The following is a 21,768-nucleotide window of genomic DNA, read 5'->3' on the forward strand; positions in this document are numbered from 1 at the left end:
CACTGCCATTTAAGGGCTCTAGTTCTCTTACAGCATTGTGTCCTGTGGTGTGTCTCTGGTCTCTGTGGTTTGATGTGTGATGCAGCGGAAGCGGTGTTTTAAACAAAATCACTTTACACCCCACACCAATCACTATAAAACAGAAGCATAACTCTAATGACGGGCCCATAAGTCATTCGTATTCATTTAGCAGTATCAAAGATCCTCCGATGGATCTGTGGTAGGGCTAAAAGGGACTAAGTAATGAACATCAGAGAGATATTCCCTCATGAGGACCTACAAAGAAGAAATTGCCTAAACATCAATAAACAATATTATCATATCAAAATAACTCATAACTCATGAATAAAGACAGACTATTATTTTCTAATATATTTTCTCTATGTTATTCAAAATATGAATGTTCAATCACAATTACAAAATAGAAAGTCATCACTTGAATCACCAATGTTACAGATTAGTTCCACAACAGGCATAACAGATCAAATACCCCAAATCGTCAAAACGAAGGTACAGAGGATAGAGAGTGAGAAAAACCAAATCAGAGTAATTTCTGTTCACTTACGAAACGGAAATGCTAATTCATTAGTCAGAAAAGGTAACCCCACGGCCGTTAGGATATAGCACGAGCAGCATCAACAGCCGATGATCTTCAAAGTTTCAGGAAAGTCTTTAGGATTTGCAGGATATGGAAGCAAGAGTAATCAGTAATCAGCACGGCATACAGCATACAGCATACCGCAAATGCAGGGACAGGTCACCAATCTTGTGAACGAACTGAAGAACACTTTCCCACAGTTGACTTTTATAGTGCAGGTTTCCTTTATCTCTGATAAAATGTTTCCGTTACAATTCTCTACAAGCCTCTCATTGGACAATGACTATAGGAAGACGATCTCCTGACAATGATTTAACAAATATTTTCTAAGCTTTCTTTGTCTAAAAATTGTATAACTTCCTAGTGGTGGCAGGCCTGAGACATCATTTTAGGGCTACTCATGTGGGTGGCGCAATCAGCGCTGCAGGCCCACTAGTAGCATCTGTCATCACCAGCCCTGGCACACACAGTGCACTTTACTAGGGACTTCATGGTGATACAAATATGCCAATCAGGTATATCCAATCAATATGACATTTTACACAGGGAGCACTTACACTCTGGCACTGATTAGCAGTGGCAGAGTGTCCAAAGCATCTAAACCAGCAAAAACTAAATCCAGCACAGCATCAAAAATCCAGGTAGCAGAGGCGAAAGATAGGGGAAAAACCCCCGCCAAGGATGTCAGGTCTAACACTCGTGTTCAGTCATACTGCGTTTAGCAAGGTCTAAGTTTGTTATCTTCTTTCAAACTTGTAAATTACATAAATTGTTCCTATCAATGTAGGGGAGCATTTTGAGCAAAGCAAATCTGGACAAGAGTTATGGGCACCAGAAGAAGTGAACACGTAATCATGGTCGGACTGGGACCAAAAATTGGCCCAGGTACCAAAATAAAAGTGGCCTCCCTTAGCAAAGCAAATAAAGTGGTAATATCACTGAAATCAACTGTACAAACCCACCCAACTGATCAAAACCTGCCCACAACTGCTAAAATACTAGCCCACACACTGATCTATCAGACCAGCCCCTTGGGCACTGACTGATTGACCCATAGGCCAGTTTGTAAAGGAACGTAAAATGAGCACCAAAAAGAAGCCACATAGAGAACAACCACTGATTATAAGCAGGGAGTAAAGATTACATTTTAATTAACATTTCTTAAACTGAAGGGCGGCTATTTTTATTAAACACATTAACAGTGGTTCACAAAATGCCAGGAATAGTAGAGGTGACATCACATATCCATTAACGTTAGTGACATCAAAGGAAGTGGCATTATATGAACTTTGACCCTGAATCTTCCCAGGAAGTTATGTTACTTGACCTTGATATAGATAATATTAAAATGATTGATATCACTGAAGTTCCATAGTAGCTTTATGATTAATATAAAAACAAAAAACAGATGTCCTGTTTGAATACATAAATGTTTAATGGCTTACATGATCTTTAAAAGTGGTGGGGCATAAACCGTGAGTGAAGTGAATGAACCAGAGGGCCCTTGTTAAATATAAACGTTCTTTCATGGTGTGCCAAGCCAATAAAACCTGAGGCTCCACAGAACTAGGTGTATTTGTTTTCAAAATGTGACCATCTATGCCAAAACTAACCTCCATTGTGTCAGGGCCAACATTTTATCATGGATGCCCTCCATATGCCATGGGGGCCTCCCTATTTCAACAACTACATACAATATGCCAATTGCAGAATTTTCTTTTTAATACTAGCCACATAACATGGGTGAACCTTTTGTCACAATTTATATCTAGCATTTTATGACCAGCATTTTATCATGGTTGTCCCCCCTCCAATATACAACAGCTGTCGTCCTTAATGCCAAAAAACACCTCCAATATGCCAGCGCCCCCATTTTGCAATGAGTGCAGTGTATGCCAATAATTAATTTTAGTATGCCAGTGTAGGAAAGTCATCCTTTTTGCCCTAATCACTGACATTGTTTTGACCGATGCTGGTGGTTACTGACTCTGAAAGTGCCCTGGGATCTGATAACCAGGCCCTGCCCAGTGCATCACTGACCAGGCCCAGGGCCACTGCTGTGTCTTTAAAAGGTACATGGTAATTCATGTAGTTCTAATTGGCCAGTACAATCTACCTGTAGTCCCTAGTATATGATAGGGCATGTAGGTTTAAAGATCCCAGTGGACTTAATTCACTTAAGTGTGCACTGCTGTGGTGTCTGGTGTCATTTTAAAACCAGACTGGCCTTGCAAGCTGGTTTTAAAATAAAATGATATCCAAATACGACTTTGGGATTAAAAGTACTTCCAAAGTTGAAACAACCTTTTTATTACATAGAAGTCACCCCTATGGTGTGCCCTAGGTACCCAATGGAAGGGTACATTGTTATGAAAAGTGGGGGCAATATAAAAGAAGTTTTATATGCCCTGGTAGGGGAAACAGCCAATTTCATTTTCACCCATTGTAGTGCTACTAGCCCCATAGGCTAACATGGGAAGGCTTTATTAAAGTTAGCTAAAAATCTGATTATAAGTATCAAAAGAAAGGTTACAACAAATCTAACAACTTACCAAGGTCGGATTTAGTATAACTACTACAGGAAAGTAGTTTAAGATCTTGCTCTCCTTAAGTTACCTAAAACTGCCCTGTAGCAGCCTCTTCTGATTGGCCAGCCATTGACCGCCTGAGCCAAGCTGCTCACTGAGTAGGTGCGTAAAGGCCTGTGGCTGAAACAATACAGCCATTTGGTGGGAGGAGTTTTGATCCCAGGAGAAGTTAGGGAAAGGGGGCTGGGGAGATAAGATGAACTTCGAAGGCAGAAGAAGAGATGTCACAGTGACCAGGCCAGCAACCACTCCTTTGATCCACAACCAGGTGGGAGCCCCCCTAATTAGATAAGGAGGGGCTGGAAGGAGTGTGTAGTTACAGAGACACACAAAATATGAAGAGAATTTCTCCATTTAGATTTTTGGAGAACAGTGTATTCTGAGTCACAAATATGCCACACTTTGCAGGAAGTGGTAATATCTGAGGGAGGCAACTTTACCCCTATTGGTTGGGGTGTCCCCCCCCCTCCTTGCAGCCCAAAAGTGACAGATATGGCAGAACTGCAGGAGTTCCTCATATCACTGTCTAGAACACCTGAAGAAGAAGGACTGACCTGTTGGGCCTCCGGACTAAACCTCTGACTATGCGTGCACGCAGAAGGATTACACCTGCTGCACTCTCATGGCTCCACAAATAAAGCAAAAAGAGTGGACTCCCTGACCAGCAATTGGTAGGAAAGTGCTGAAAAAAGCCATCTGCAGGAGACAAAGGAGTTGACCAGCAACCATTGGATTTTCCCTGACTGTCCAGGTACATTGTGGGATATTGAGTCCTAGAGCCGAAGATAAAGATAAGATAAGATGAAAAGCTGCAGAAGAAGACCGGCTTGACGTTGAGAATCAAGTTGCAATTGTCGCCTCGAGAATGGGCCTGACCATGCTGATTTGTCCCGCTGAAAGCTCCGGAGCTCCTTGTCATCGAGGTCAGGGACAAAGACTTCCAGAGACCCACAGAGGCATCGTGCTGCAGCAGGCCACTATCGTTGAATCAAGCTTCAGTTCTGAGAAGCCCGAGGACTCACCAACGAGCCTGTTGGCGAGAGAAAGGTTCCAAGTAGATGGCTTGGTCCATAGGTAAACTTTTGACCGGGGCTTACCACTGGTCCTATCCGACCTGCACTCCTAAAACGTTCCCTACATTGGACTTTTGCCATTTTGGTGTCATTTTCTCGGTGATGCAGCGCGCGCAAGGTACATTTTTTATTTATTTAATTATTTGCCTTACTCCTGTCCGTCTTATGTGGGACTCCACTGCCCCCCGCCCTCCCCATCCCCCACCCCGCCGCACCGCCAAAGAGCACTCCCTCGGCGAGCCGCCACTGCCTTCTCCTAAATTAGATTAGACCAGGGTAGAGTGAAGCTAGTGCAAGAAGGAGGAAAGCAATTATGTGACATCGAAGGACTAGTGAGAAAAGTGAGAAATCAGTTATCTAGTGGTTAGTCTCTGCTCCTTTTTAAAACTATCTGAAAAGTACATGGACTAAAGGGGTCTCTTAGAAGCTGGCAGGCTATTCATCTACTTTCCGGGACAAGAGTTGCCCCACATCTCCTGGTTCCGTAGAGAACTCTCTGCCACATCTAGAAATCCTTGCTGGCTTGGCTGCCGCTTTTTCAAAACAGGTTCTCCTGCTGGCACAGTGTGAGCACTTATTGAGTATGGGACAATGTGGTGGTCTGACCTGAATTTTTTTCTACAATTTTGAGAAATACAGCCCAGAAGAGGTGGTTAGTTTTTGAACATCAAAAATAATAAAAAAGAACAGTGGCCCTGAAGCATTGTGTGTTTCTCCTAGCGTGTATGGTTTGTAGTTTTTTTTCTGTTTGTGATTGCCTTTCTTCACATTGCAGTCTCGAACGGGCAAAAATATGTTGGAAGACCTGCCCTTCTGACACCTTGAACATAGTAGTCTGAAGTGGGGGTGGTACCACCAAATAGTTTTCAGCAATTGAGCCAATGGCGTCAATGAACTCTTAGAGCCTCGTTTAGAGTGTGGCAGATGGCCCACTGGCTGGCCTGATCAGCACAGCCTATGGCCTTTGTTGGTTGAACAATCCACCACTTTTAGAGATATCTGCCCAGCAGGTGAGGATCTCTCTGCCTTCAAAGGAGCTGCTGCTGCATCGGCTCAATGGAAGGAACCGATCTTTTGAAGAGTGTGGGCCAGGTTTGATGTGTCCACTTGGCAAAGTTTTTTTCTTTTCTGAAAACTAACTCCCAAAGCAGGAGTTGGTTTTAAGAAGCAAAATAAAATCAATGGAGTTTTTTTCGATGGTGGATACTGTGCATTTGCACAGATAGGGGAACCGATTTTATATTTCAGGGTGGGTAATAAAAAGCTCTGCCTGCCCACCTTACGTACCACTGTGACCTGACTGCACTGTGGCAGACGGGTCTCCATGTCAAGGGTTTATGCTGGCAGAGGCAGATATGTTTTCACTGAGGTAAACCCAGCTCATTTCCTCATTCTAAATACAGCAGGTTAGCCACCAGTTTACGGCAGTGGTCCCACTCCACCAAATTCTAAATGACCTCCCTTGATGGTTCTCCTCCTCCAAGTGAGGCGGGATAACACCCTATTGGTGAGACCAGACATCCTCGATTTGTGGTAGACGTCTTGCAAACGTCAATGTCTATCTCTTTGTACTGATAAAGTTTACCATAGGCACCCTCTAAGATGTTGTCACGTTGGACTAAAGTAGAAAATGCCACAACTAAATGATATTAAATCTGGAGACCTTTCCTATTTTAAGCAAAAAACTGCTTATTGGTCTAAACAACATAAGACAACTACACGTCTAGCCAAAGGTCAGCGCGAATTACCAAACCTATTGCCTACCTTTTTTTAAACTATTAATATACTGCATCGTGTGGTTTCCTTTCATAAAAGGTACCTCTTCCCGCACAAAAGTTTCTCGTTTGGACATAAAAACAGTAAGAGATCGTTTTGCCTGATTATTTGTTAGACTGTTTTGGGTCGAAAGCGAAAACGTGTGATTTTCTTTGTCACACGAGCAGAGGTTCAGTTACACCTGGCATAAGACAAAAACTTACCAGGAAAGGAAATGATACCCAGTGTAAAATAGTATTTCTTAATCTATAGCTTGTAATGATTCAGACGATGATTCATTTGCACACCACAGTATCAAGTGATTCGATGTAATACTGTAAGTGTTCATTTGGAAAATGAGAGTGCATGCATTTGTATGCGGCACCAGACCACATTCAACCACCAGGTGATATTTTTTACCATATACACCTGCTTCAAGAGGTTAGATAGGACTGGCAGTCCGTCTTCCATGTTCCTGAAACGGTCTGGTCAGCACTGCTCAGAGGAAAGGTTCATTCACGGATGATAGTAAGGACGGTCAGTGAATAATGAGCAGGAGTGGGATATAATAACAACTGGAATAACAAAGTGCAGGTCTAAGAAAGACCTTTGGTGTCTAGCTGCTCCTTATTGTGCTGCTAACGTGGAACGGGAGGAACAAATAACAATAATCTGTCTTCTGAGCCAACAATACGAAGTTCACATATGCATGTTTATTCTGCAATCATTTTGATGCGAGTAATAGAAGGCTCATGACAGTTAAAATAAATGCATGAGTGTTTTATGTCCTCTCAGTCATTGGTGTTGTCATTGTTTTACAGCATCGTGTCCTGTGGTGTGTCTCTGGACTCCTTGGTTTGATGTGAGCTACCCAAAAAGTGGGCAAAACGGTGGTGACTTTGAGACGTATGACAAGATCAGAGAGGAAGGCCATGAGATCTGTGAACATCCGCAGAACATATCATGCCGGTCTCCACATTTCCCAGACATCCCAATCCACCAACTGGGTCAAAAAGTGCACTGTGACGTCTCCACGGGGCTTATCTGCAAGAACAGTGAGCAGACGGAAGGACCCGGCCAGAACCCCGTGTGTTACAATTATGAAGTCAGTGTATACTGCTGTGAAGAGATCTGTCCTACAACTCCTCCGACCACCACTCCTACAACAACAGCATCCACAACTACAACAACAATGACAACCACACCGAAGACTACCACTACTACACCAACTACAACTACTCCAAAGACCACCACCACTACACCAACTACAACAACTGGTATGTATAGTAAACAGAGTGATCACATTAGCCAGAGTGTCAACGGGCACTTTATTGCATTTGTTTATTAAATCCAGCCCCATAGCACCAATTTTAGTTTTAAGTTGTTTTATAACAGCCAGAATCATCATGCTCCATGTATCATTTGTAGGTTATGTTGTTCTTTTGAGATGGAGGGTAAGGAGCACTAAACTACTAGAAAGCTGAGTAGAGTGTTCCACTACAAGGTCACATAATAGCGATATGGAGGGGTGAATGAAGCAACGATTATAGGGCATGTTTTGACAAACGTTTGGGAAAAATACGATATAGGCTCTAAGATAGCAGAGAAAAGAGGAGAACATGTGTTCAGTACTGTAAAATAGGATTTGATTGGGGTAGTTGAGATATGTGTTTTATTCACATGGAATTGGAGGGTGAGAGACTTTAGTGTTCATGGTCAGAGTAAAGCAAGAGAGAATGAAGAGGACAAAATCAGAACAAAGTGAATATATAAGAGTACCACTTGCGTATATGGAAGTGTATCAGCCATATTGTGAAAGTGAGGGGAATGGGCATTTCAACTAATGGCTGTGACTTGGACACTTACAGTTCTGTACCACTTTACTTCTGCTCTCTCCAAACTCCTCCTGAAGTGGTGACTAATATTTGTGATTTCTCTCCTTTTTGCTGAAGGTCCAACAAGCACCACTCTCACATCTACAAGTAAGTGTTAATTTAGGAAACGTTCACGTGTGTTTCTTCCTTGATCATATTAAGCTGTTTAATAGCCCTGCATGCTTCTGGGCCCTGATACAATCTTAATATTGGAAACAGTGTATCCGAAGGTATCTGATGCAGACTCCTGGCACTTCAGTAATTTCTGACAACGGGACATTAGCATCCATTGAATGTTTTAAACAAGTTTCTGCAAGGTCCTGTTAGAGCTTGATGTGGAGGAGAATGTACCCTTTTGTGTGTAAGGTTGTCTCCTACTAATTCCTGTAGTATGTTGTAGTGTAGGAGGACATGTATTCCATATTATCCAAGGCACCTGCCTGTAAGGTTCTATAGGATGTAGTTGTGCAAGAGAAGATGTCTTCAACTGTATCCAAAGCAGGTTTTTTAGATGCATAAAGGTAGCTCTTCTTCTGCCTAGTTCCTAGCACCACTTTTTTGGTATTCTGCATTAGACGGTGTGGTGCGAATGCAGGGTTTCATTGACCAAATTCACTGTGGTCTTATCCCTCGTTTGTTAATCACTGATTAGTTGTCGCACACCATTGAGGTGTAGTGTCATACTTAGCTGCCTTTCACCTAGACACAGTCACTTCAACTCAGGCGATCCTTCTGCAGAGCATGCAATAATGAACAATCTGACCATGGTTCTAGGCTTTGTGTCATAATAATATGTATAATCAGGGAAACCACTTCTTCTGTGATTTTCTCAGCTCTTGCTGGTGGTAAAGAATTCTCAACAATCTTTCCAGTCATGTTCCTTGATGGATTAATATTCAAATCTGCTCTGGGGACACCAGGAACAACTCCAGCATGTCCCTAAACTTAGCATCAAATGGCTGATATTTGATCATGTAATGAAGACTGGATATATTTGCACCATTTGTCATAATATAAGTGGTGCACGGGTTCAGGTAGCTTGTGTGTAGCTCATACCAAACACAGGGCTCCATTTATGATGAATGCAGGAATCATTATCTGTTTAAAGGCAATAGTCAACATTTAACATTTACGCAGTCAACTCTAAGAAGGTATTAGAGTATCTCCCTTTAGCCTGCTTCAACTTCTGCTGTGTCTTATTTCAGGGAGGCAAGCTCTGCTTAAGATAGTACAGCCCTCATTACGAGCTTGGGTCCCTTCTCTGGGCGAAATATAATGAAATATAAGTCACAATTCCATGTGTGTCCGGGTCCAGAATTTTCGGGTCTAAAAATTCCAGATCTGATAGTTCTGGGCCAAGAGACACTTAGGGCCTCATTACGATGTGACTCGGAAAGTAACATCGGAAAGTCACATCGTAGGTTTCACTTCCGACCGCCACATTAGAATACAGGTGGTCGAAAGTGAAACCGGCCGGTCAATCCGGCTGCATTCCGTAGGGCTCAAGGAGCCTGTGAGCCAGTCGGAGGCTACACCGTAATCCCTATGGATGCTTTTTCTGGTGTCGGGATCACGATGTCGGTTTCCGACAGGCTTTCCACGTCGGGCTTTCTGACATGGTGCCCCCCTGTTAATCCTTGTGCAGGGATGAACAGATTCTCCCATTTCTCTATGGGAGCTTGTGCTACGGCCGGTTTAGGGCCACAGCACAAGCTTCGATAGGGAAATGGGAGTATGCATCCGCACCATGTGTGGTTGTTTTATAATACTGAGATCAGGACCACCGACCAGAGATTGGTCTGTCCTGATTCTGCAACAGTGTCGGGCGGCGGAATCATAATAAGGCCCTGAGTCTGTCAAAGGTGCTGCAGGGCGGGGGCTGAGGGCAACCGCATAGCCTGACCCCTGCCCACTGCCCACTCTCTGCAGCAGTCCTGTGCCCCGAGGGAGCAGACAATGTTTCCTCCAGACAAGCATGTGTGTGCTGTGCATTTCCACAACTACCCCCCACTAACCTACACTACCCTGTCCCTCTGACACTGCCTGCTTCTTCATTGTTTTTTTTCGCTGAAGTCAGTATCTGAAGTAAAGCATCTGGTAACTGTGGGTCAGAGCAATTATTCCCCATTTTGAGGAAAAAACTCTTAATATCAGGGCTCTGTTGTGGAGATAGCAGCCGGTAACATAGATTCTGACTGCCAGAATGTCTGCACCAAAGTTCGGCTAACTCAGAACAAGGACCTATAAGGGAGGTGGTGTGAGAATAATCACACAGAGTGAGCTCTTTTTCTAATGTACACTTCAGCATTCTCATATATATAGTTCATCAAAACATTGATGGCATAAGTCATGTGTGGAAGGCAAGCCATGTTTTAGTTATAGTATCAGCTCAGTGCTTTATTTGTTAAGTTGGCTGGCAGTGGTTGTTAATTGCACTCATTTTTGGGAAATGCAACCTATATTTCATCATGAGTCTTTGACCAACAGCACTAGTGAGAAAGGCTTAAAAAAGCAAGATGAATGAAGAGAAAGATAGGGAAACCATTACAAAAAAGAGAGAGAAACATAGGGATAAAAAAAAAACCTGCATGGGTGAGAAAGGGAGACGGGATGTATAGAATGATGAAAGAGGATGCATGAGGTAGAATTAGACCAGACAGGCGTATTAATTGATAGCTCCATCGTTTGACAGCACTGTTGGAAGGCTCCTAAGAATAACATTGGGTCCACACGTTTTATTTTATAATTTAGGCACTAGGTTGTACTGTCCCTAGAACCATGAGACACAATGAAAGTCTTTCTTAGTTCAGGCAAGCACTCATTTTCACATCACTTGAGGACTTAACCGATAAATTATGGGATTCTTTTTAGATTGATGCAAGATTCTTGATGTGCCCCTCCAGTGCTTCTAGTTTAACTGGTGGTGTTGTATTTTTGAAGAATTAATACGCAATTAGAAGCTTGGGAGACCTTTCTTAATTTGTTGAGTGATTTAACCCCTTCGCTGCGGCGGGAACTCCGCCGCAGCGCTGGGGGTTGCGGGGGGGGGGGGCAGCGCGGTGGCGCTGTGCTCATGACGGAGCCACTCCGTCATGAGCCATGGTTGAGCTGTGCTCATGACGGAGTGGTTCCGTCATGACTCCGCCCAGTTGCGTTGTCCCCCCGCACAGGCGGGGAAACAGCGCCGCGTGGGCGGAGCGGCCGCCAACGGTCGTGGCATGACGGAACCGCTCCGTCATGAGCACACGGCAACCGTGGCTCATGACGGAGCGGTTCCGTCATGAGCGGGGAAGGGGTTAATACTCTCAGGTGACCCCTCTCTAGATCTTGGAATTGCTCTCTCTTTTATCCATCTAACAGAAGGGGCTTGTTTCGAGGTAGTTAGGTCTTTCTACATCCATTTTATTTTGGGGTTCGGTAGAAGCTAACTCAGATTTTCCAGATGGCTTCAAGAGGAGACTTGACAGCAGGTAAGTCTCATTCCTGTTTAATTTCCTAAACAGGAACATTGTATGCCAGAAAATACTTCTCTTTTCCCTCCTCTACCTCTCCAAATGCCTGCACATAGATGTACCATTCGCTCGGAGCAGGTGGTAAATGTATGTGGTAAAACCCTAAATCATTGTGGTTTTGCAACCTAAAAAATTGCTCAGCAATTCTCCATTTGATGGGCTATAACTTCAAATCCCACCTATTGGGTGTGAAAATACTGTACAGTAACAGTAAAATCGCATGCCATACCCCAGTTCTGTGAAACTTATAATTAAGGCCAAGGTTGTAAAACTCACCTTTTTACTTGTTTCTTTCCACACAAAGCCCTGATCTTTTCACTTACCACACTCCAAGTGCAAACAGCTTTCCATCCCACTTTGAAAATGTCAGTGTATGGTTCTCTAACAGGGGCGTAACAAAAGCCCCTGCAGCCCTTGAGGAGAGGAAGTCCACCAACCTTTCAAGGGGCCCCCAAGTCTTCATTGACCCTCATTCAGCCCAAGACCAATGAATATCTGTCAGATATGTGAGACTCGGGCCCCTCTTCATAATCTCCAGGGGGGGTCCCGTTATTTTGCTTTATGCCACTGCTTTTTAAACCTACATGCTTTGCTTGTCCGTTTTATCGCTGTGTACAGTGCCCTTTGGCAACAGATTCTTACTCCATAAATATCCGTAAAAAAAGAAAAAAGTATGAACATCATTATCTTAATATTTCAATGTTGTCTTGCAGCCGTCTGCACACCAGGTATTAAGTGTGAATGGACAGACTGGATTGATGTTGACTACCCTCAGTTCGGTCCTGAAGGTGGTGACCTTGAAACCTATGACAAGATCAGGGAGAACGGCATCGACATATGCGGAAAGCCAGAGAACATCTCATGCCGAGCAGAGAGATTCCCAGACGCACCTCTTGAGGATCTGCAACAGAAAGTGACATGTGATGTCGAGACAGGGTTGATTTGCCTCAACAAGGAGCAGTCCGACAGCCCTATCATGTCCATGTGTTACAACTATCAGATTAAAGTTTACTGCTGTCATGAAATAACGTGTGGATCCACCACCCCTCACACCACGACCACACCGGGCACCACCACCACTCTTTGCACAACAGAAACCACAGAGCCTACGTTTCCAACATCTACAACTACAACTTTCTCAGGTACAGAGAAATTCAATCTAGCATACTGAGCAGGGGTTCAGAAATAGGTAGTCAAATCTCAGCAGTGGTGTGAAGAATCCTTCACCAACAAGCATTTAGCATGTCGAATTGCAGTAGTCAAATATTAAATGTTTGATGTTAATTATCTGGTATTGAGAGCATGCGCTATGCAAATCGCTGCTGGTATTGGCAAAGGGTACCTGACTAATGTTGACCCTGAGGGTTTGGAGTCTGATGATGAAGAGGCAAGTTGATCACTTTGTAGATGTAAGAGTAGCTTTTATGATCATCACTGACTTGCAGATTGACCTGATGCCCCAGAGAGTCTCTGGTCAACGGCCTGCCTCCAGCTGTGGAAGTAAGGGCATGCTCTGTAGACCCTATATAACCAGCACTCCTGGAATTGTGCGGCGCGTCTTTTCGCATAATGACAGATTTGCTGCATTTAACAAATAAACCATCATCTGTTGCATAATCTGCAGTTTTTAGCAAAACAAGTATGTTTCTTGTTCAACTGGATCAAAAGTTACTAAAAAGGTGGCGACCTGTTCGGGTGCAGGGGAAGGCCCATCGCAAACATTTAATGGCCATTTTTCAGTTACTGAATGATGCCGCATAAATTGCCTTTTTCTGCTGCACAATTTAGTCACCCTGCCACATAATTTGGTGCTCCCTTGCAGCATAATTCCAGGGGTCCTGTATATAACTCTCAAAAGCTTTTTGCCAACTGTTTTTCCCCTCAAACCGTGGTAGACCAGCCACATAATACGAAAATGTGAAGTCCCGAATTTGTTAGAAACGACACTCCTGCATTTGTAGGTGAACAAATGTAATAATATGATTGTCTGAGACAACATAATCAAATCAAATTACTTTTTACGCGCAGGGTTTGTCGTGCAGTTACAATGTACAAGCATGTTGTTCAGATAGAGGGAAGAATATTTCCTGTTTTAAATCATAATTCCCCAAATCCAAATTAAGTCAGAGAAGAACTGTATTTCATCGGTAGTAAAATGTATTCTTTAAGCTATTATTTTTTGAATCGGTAAATTCTGAATTTTAACACTGCCTCAAGTTTCTGATGTTTGTGTAAATCCCGGCTTATCCTAAAATAGAAACACTTTTCTGGATATTTCCTAAGAGAACACCCCTATCTACTTTTCTTATTTCTGAAATATCGAAATGTGCTAAGTAAGATGGATGTGTTAAACGTATTAATTTTTGGGGTTGCGGAAATGAATTGTGGATTAGGTCAAAATCCAGCTGCTATTCCTGCCTATTGATTGACCAGTTTTGAATAGGATCTTTATGCTTAGCCCTGTGAGTGAGAGATGAGTTTAGGTTCTGGGTGTTACCAGCGGAATCAATGAAGCAGCATGTGCCAGTGGCGCTTATAACTAAAGCCTGAATCGGGATGATAATGGCTTTTGACTGTGGGACCAATACATAGGAAACAGAAGGCTATGGTCGAACTGCTGAGAAGTTGAGGCTTGTTTTATACAGGTCTTAATAAGTTCTGCGTTATCTACATTTCTGATTAAGACTCTAGGCTCCAGCAAGATACACACTGTCCAGGTTGGTGGCATCCTTTAATAACAAGAATTGGAATTTGAAACCCGTAGTTTTTATACTGCAGTTGTCTTCGTGCCTTTATTTCTACTGACAATGAATTCAGGGCATCCAGATAAAGCACATTGAGGGCTGATTTAGAATTTGGTGGGCAGGGTATTCCATCGCTAACGTGACAAACTACGCTGTCCACCAAACTCTCATCCCGTCTCATTTAGAGACAGACGGACTGCAAAGTTTTTGTTAAGGGAGCTTCCCCTAGACTCTATCAATGGAAAGCTTGCTGTAATGGCCCAATGGAGTAGAGGCTGACAGAGGAAGGGCATTACACTACCCGCCCTATTTCGGTGGGCATGTAATGCACTTGGTGATGACGACAGAAATAAAACGACCCTGACACCCATGAAGACCTGTGAAAAACAATACAATTTTAAAAGTTTAATGGAGTACCATTTAAACAGACTGCTACAAGTTTGTACCTTGAAGGGAACTGCCGTTAGTATCTTTCAAGGTAAAGATATGACCTGTGGACTGGTAATCGTCTCTAAATTAGTTGGACCGTAGTCTGTCAGGAGGGAGCAGGTAATGTCCAACACCACCCTGATGGACCGAGTACCTTCCATCAAGCTCTAAATTAAGCAATAAGTCCCTATCAATTCTAGTTTCAGCACTCGCAATGCCAATGTGCCATGAATGCATTATAGCTAGAAGGGCCTCTGAAATTACATCATTAGTTATTTCAGTATTGTCAGTTTGAGTATGAAACAAGCACTGTTTGGTGAGAAAAACCTGTAAAGGATTCCCTGCAAGCACCGCGGGTGACATGATGGACTTGGGAACTCAACTAATATGTCTGCATTGTAGGACGGTGACTTCCTCATTGTCCCTATGAACAGCGCAATTATGAGACAAGCACATTTTCAATCAGCTTGGGCCTGAACAATCTGTTCAATCAATGTTGCACAGATTGAAATGTGCTCGTCTCATCATTGTGCTGTTCATAGGGACAATGAGGAAGTCACCGTCCTACAATACATACACACACATACATATATGTATATATATATATATACATTCACTGAAAAAACCATAGGTTTCACACATGTTATAGTTAGTGGAAATTTTACTGATAAAAAACCAATGAAATTCCCCCGTTATAGTTAGTGCAGGCAACTATAACTCACGCGACCGCAATCCTCTGCTGATGCTAATACTGTATTTAGACACTTATTTGCCCATGTCTTCTTCCATACATTTTTAGCTATACATATATTACAAATATTTTTTTTTCATAAAGACACATATGTCATCAGCAGAGGATTGCAGTCGCGTGAGTTATAGTTGCCTGCACTAACTATAACGGGGGAATTTCATTGGTTTTTTATCAGTAAAATTTCCACTAACTATAACATGTGTGAAACCTATGGTTTTTTCAGTGAATTTGCAAGGTTTTTTAAATGCTAATTCCTAACTATAACGTGTGTGAAACCTATGGTTTTTTCAGTGAATTAGTACGGTTTTTTAAATGCTAAGTTTTTTTCCCTTATAATAAGCCCTGTACATTTGGTGGCCTTCGGCCACCAAAAGCACAGGGGGTGGGGTAAGTGTGGATAGTGTTTTTTGCCCTTAACATAAGCCCTGTACATTTGGTGGCCTTCGGCCACCAAAAGCACAGGGGGTGGGGTAAGTGTGGATAGTGTTTTTTTTATTTTTATTTTTTTACCGTACGCTTACGGTAAGCGTACGGTAAGCGTACCCCGCGAAATTGCCGAAAAAAAAATAAAACCGTTTTTGCACTTGGGGGATGTTTGGGGACTCCCTCAACATGACTATGTGGGAGGGAGTTGTCAAAACAGCCCCGTAACATGTTTTTGGCCATCATGTTTGATAAACAACACTCAGTGCGAGAGACAAAATGGCGGCCGCCGCTTCCTGGTTTCGGCCGATTCGAATGTTTACTAAGATCTAAGAGCCAATCAGAATCGCGCTCGCGCACGCCACCGTACGCTTACCGTAAGCGTACGGTAAGCGTACCGTAAGCTGGCTCAGATATATATATTGATTTAAAGGCTATTTTCTCAGAATCTACTGAACAGATTTACACCAAACCTACAAAAGGCACTTCCTTGACCTAGGGACTACCTCTCTGCCAAATTTCTAGTAATTCTGTTCAGCCGTTCGGGCTGTAGCTCGTTCTAAAGGTCCTATGGAAAAATGCATGGGAAAAACGCGTTTTGGGACCCCCCTTTTATCTCAGCCCCCGCTTGACGGATCCCCCCGAGACTTTCAGGGTAGGAGCGGAGCGTAGCGCCCCACCTATTTTGAGAAATTCGCGAGGATTCGTCGACCGGCGCCAAAGTTATTCAAAATAGAATGTTGAGGTTTTCCTATGGAAACGTGGTCCTAACTATAACTACCTACTGGCTATCGCCAGTAGGTAATATATATATATATATATATACATACATACATTTATTTATATATCTCCTTTCTCACAAACAGTCCCAGAAATGAGAACCCACCTTTGAGTTCTGCCATACGCTGAGCAACGAGAAGATGGAGAAATGTGTAGTTTCTGTGATTTTGTAGTTCTGTGTTTTCTTTCTCTTATATCAATACCTGACACTTTATCTCCATCCACAGAAAGTCCCACATCTACAAAGCAGAGTACCACTCCAAAACTAACTACAACCCCTACAATAACAACAACAGAATCACCAACAACAACAACACCAACCACCACTACAATGAGCACTACCAGTACAAAGGAGACAACTACACCGACAACTACAGAGGAGCCTACAACTTCAACAATAACTACTACAACACCGATCACCACTACAGAAAGCACAACCACTACAAAGAAGACTACACCAACTACCACAGAGGAACCTACTACCACAAAACCTACAACTACAACACCTACCACCACTACGGAGAGCACCACCATTACAAGGAAGACTACCAGTCCAACAACAACCCCGACAGAGGAGCCTACAACTTCAACAGTAACTACTACTACACCGACCACTACTACAGAAAGCACAACCACTACAGAGATGACTACACCAACTACCACAGAGGAACCTACTACCACAAAACCTACAACTACAACACTAACCACCACCACGGAGAGCACCACCACTACTAGGAAGACTACAAGTCCAACAACAACCCCGACAGAGGAGCCTACAACTTCTACAGTAACTACTACTACACCGACCACTACTACAGAAAGCACAACAACTACAGAGAAGACTACACCAACTACCACAGAGGAACCTACTACCACAAAACCCACAACTACAACATCAACCACCACTACGGAGAGCACCACCACTACAAGGAAAACTACAAGTCCAACAACAACCACGACAGAGGAGCCTACAACTTCAACAGTAACTACTACTACACCAACCACTACTACAGAAAGCACAATCACTACAGAAAAGACTACACCAACTACCACAGAGGAACCTACTACAACAAAACCTACACCAACAACACCAACCACCACCACGGAGAGCACCACCACTACAAGGAAGACTACAAGTCCAACAACAACCCCGACAGAGGAGCCTACAACTTCAACAGTAACCACTACAACACTGACCACCACTACAGAAAGCACAACCACTACAGAAAAGACTACACCAACTACCACAGAGGAACCTACTACAACAAAACCTACACCTACAACACCAACCACCACCACGGAGAGCACCACCACTACAAGGAAGACTACAAGTCCAACAACAACCCCGACAGAGGAGCCTACAACTTCAACAGTAACCACTACAACACCGACCACCACTACAGAAAGCACAACCACTACAGAAAAGACTACACCAACTACCACAGAGGAACCTACTACAACAAAACCTACACCTACAACACCAACCACCACCACGGAGAGCACCACCACTACAAGGAAGACTACAAGTCCAACAACAACCCCGACAGAGGAGCCTACAACTTCAACAGTAACCACTACTACACCGACCACTACTACAGAAACCACAACCACTACAGAGAAGACTACACCAACTACCACAGAGGAACCTACTACCACAAAACCCACAACTACAACACCAACCACCACCACGGAGAGCACCACCACTACAAGCAAGACTACAAGTCCATCAACAACCCCGACAGAGGAGCCTACAACTTCAACAGTAACTACTACAACACCGACCACCACTACAGAAAGCACAACCACCACAGAGCAGACTACACCAACTACCACAGAGGAGCCTACAACCTCAACACCTACAACTACAATACCAACCACCCCTACTGAGAGCACCACCACTACAATGAAGACCACGAGTCCAACAACAACCACAACAGAGGAGCCTACAACTTCAACAGTAACTACTACAACACCAACCACCACTACAGAAAGCACAACCCCTACAAAGAAGACTACACCAACTACCACAGAGGAGCCTACAACCTCAGCACCTACAACTACAATACCAACCACCCCCACTGAAAGCACCACCACTACAATGAAGACCACAAGTCCAACAACAACTACAACAGAGCCTACACCTTCAGAACCAACTACAACAACACCAACCACCACTACACAAAGCACAACCACTACAAAGACTACTACACCAACTACAACTACTACAGAGGAGCCCACACCCTCAACACCTACAACTACAATGCAAACCACCACGACTGAGATCACCTCCACTACAAAAAAGACAACAACTACTACAGAGGAGTCTACTACCCCAACACCTACCACCACCACTGGGAGCACTCAAACAACCACAGGTATAAGATAAACTTTGGGTCCTATGTTTGTAACATTGTTTGTGTGTAAAATACTGCCCTTTACTCAGGCTTTTGAGAATGATTGGCATTAGTGTTGAAAAGCTGTAAAGGGAAATAAGTACGCTTTTGGAGAGCTCTGCTCCGACAAACGGAAACAGTGTTTGTGCTGTGAGTATCAGTATGGAATAATTCTTAGGGAGCATGTATCCCAAGGTTAACATGTGTGACAGTTGTTATATGCTAAATTATCTGTATGTTCATGCCATGCACCAAACATACATACTTTACCAGTAACATGCAATTTTGTTAAATAGCAGGATTGAGCTGAATGAAATACTGAAGGGGGTATTTCTTGTGTCTTCTTTGGCATGCTGATATCCCGTTTTAGTAGCTTGACAAGGGCATGCAGAAGGTTTGGAGTAGGGGGATGTTGCTTATGCTTCTTTTGATTTTAATGGAGACTTTGGTCTTGAAACATAAGCTTATAAATACTCTACACACGCATAACATTATGGAGCTTTGGTTGGGGGAAAACGTAATAGGTGAACATGAAAGCAAGAATGAGGATGGATAGAGAGAAGAAGGGATGGAAAGATAGATGGAAGGATGGGTGGGTGGATGGATGGATATATGACGAATAAGAGAAATTGCAAGAATGGAGAGAATGATCAATGGGCGAATGAAGGGAAGGAAAAGACAGAGAGAAGATTTTTTTCCCTTCAAATTCATCCATGCACTTGAACAGCATATGGACGCCTTTGTGCCTCTGCCTGCATGTACCTTATTGATGACATTCAGACTTGGTACGTTGTTGGTAAATATATTTACACACAGATGGTATTCTATTGGCATGAAATCAAAGAATTGTCAGTTCTGCCCTGAAAGTATTGAGGACACAGAAGATCTACTTTTCTTTTGCCTGACCTATGCCAAACCAAGGAGATCTTGGATAAATCCACTTTGTATCACACTAGGCACGTGAAAATATGGTGAGGCTTATAGAATATTTAGATCAGACTGTATAATCTTGATGGATTTAAATCTTGGAAGCTATCTCTTACCAGTGAGGTGTATAAGAAAATCTGTAAGCAAAGTGATGGAATGCACACCTCCTTGTATTCAACTTCAAACAGCTCCTAGCTGTGTTGTGTCGTGCAGACTGATGCCATGGTCTGCCCCAAATAACACGGGTAAGTGATTCTCAATATGTATGGCACATGCCTAATTGCCTCAGTCGCACAGCCTCGTCCTCACAATAAATCAAACTTCATTCGGTACTCCACGTTTAATCCATATTTTTATTAACTGTTTCAAACTTCATCCATTTTTTCTTTCACTTCAAAGACAGCTTAATTCCATTTTTTTTTTCAAATGCCAAGTGCATTCCCATACGGGCCTCAACAACGGCACATTGGAATCAAATTCCTTTTCGCCTTTGAGATACTGGCTGGCTTTCGACTGACTGACTGGTTCTCCGAGCCCATTGGAAGACAGCCTTAATGACCGGTTGGTTTACATTCCAACTGCCTCCATCATAATTAGGCAGTCGTAAAGTAAATCCCGAGGCCCATTACAATGCATCCCTGAAGGCTCCGACCACAGGTCAGAGCCTTTACGGCCACATTGTAATCGGCCCCCTAATGCTTTATAGGCTTGTGGAGGGCCCAAAAGCTTGAATTAAGAGCCCACTGAGTCACACCAAGTGTCCAGGGCCTGAGGGGCACCTCTTGGGATTAGGAAGTCGTTGAAGACCAGAAGGCCCGCCGACTAGCCCTTTGAGTCACTCTGAGGTCCTGGATTTAAGATGAAGTTGCAGTTCCAGGTCTTCTTCCCAGGCAAGAGGGCAGCAGGTCATCACAGTAATGCAGAAGCTCCTTCAGAGTAGCAGTTCAGTAGAGTGACACTCCTTTTAGCACAGCAATCCTGCTGTCATATTATCCACATTTCCATAAGTGTACTGAAGTGGTGGTGTCTGAGGTCCTTCTTTTATACACATTTGTGCCATTGACGTGGGGAGAAGCATCTAGATGCATGCCTTTGAACATCACAGATGCCCTGCCTGCCCTGCCCTTTCTCCAGGCTAGCTGAAGTGACACTGCAGGGTCGTTAGGTTTTATGTGTGGAGAGAGGGCACAGCATATTCAGGTGTAAGTGAGGCTGGGCACAGGTTTTCCCTCCCATCCTGCCAATGATGGCCCATCCAGTCTCAGGTAAGCTACCATGGTGTGTAGCTGTCTAAGAGGAATTCACAAAGCCCAACTGCCAACTACAGCCAGTCATGTGGTGAGAGACAAGCTGCAGGCACCAAATGGCTAAGGCAAGAAGATGCCAACTTTCTAAAAGTTAGAAATAGAAGATAGGTAGTCCACACTCCTTCCCTTCCGAACAAATTTTAAACAGTTTTAAGTTATGCTCGAGGCAAGTCTTCGCGTGCATGCTCAAAAAATGCTCTGTCCCATTAGCACGAATTGGAAGTCGAAGAATACATGGTGCGTCGTCACGCACCAATTTCAAGCTGTGCTACATAACATCAGTTAACTCAGTAAACAATCCAGTACTCATGTAAGAATTAGTTTTTATCCATTTAGGACTTTCTTCGATTGAAAGTTCAGACGGAGGCAATATGATTTAAAACCTTTTAATTCTTCCAGAATGCCCATCTGGGCTTTTTCTGACAGCCCGGTGTTTCATATTTCAGTTTGAGTAACCAGATTTAATGTCCACCCAATGCATTTTGGGCTGCAAGCCCTTCGTCAGGGGTAACTGGAATTTAAAAACAGCCCATTAGAAACCATATATAAATTGTTACACATTTCCAAGTTCATTACATATGCTATGCATGCTGTACTCAGACATTTGTTGTATC

At 43.3% G+C, this 21,768-nt stretch overlaps 1 protein-coding gene across 1 annotated transcript in view; it reads left to right on the top strand.

Annotated features, from left to right (window-relative positions):
• Window positions 1-21,768, top strand: part of MUC2 (mucin 2, oligomeric mucus/gel-forming) — a 165,956-nt gene that overhangs the window by 82,348 nt on the left and 61,840 nt on the right. The window contains exons 32-35 of the mRNA XM_085644898.1: window positions 6,836-7,291; window positions 7,967-7,996; window positions 12,114-12,542; window positions 16,755-18,902. Of these exons, the coding sequence (XP_085501024.1) occupies window positions 6,836-7,291; window positions 7,967-7,996; window positions 12,114-12,542; window positions 16,755-18,902 (3,063 nt within the window). The remainder of the gene's footprint in view (window positions 1-6,835; window positions 7,292-7,966; window positions 7,997-12,113; window positions 12,543-16,754; window positions 18,903-21,768) is intronic.

The sequence above is a fragment of the Triturus cristatus genome, chromosome 3_1, assembly GCF_964204655.1.
Source record: "Triturus cristatus chromosome 3_1, aTriCri1.1, whole genome shotgun sequence".
In the NCBI taxonomy this organism is placed as follows: domain Eukaryota; kingdom Metazoa; phylum Chordata; class Amphibia; order Caudata; family Salamandridae; genus Triturus; species Triturus cristatus.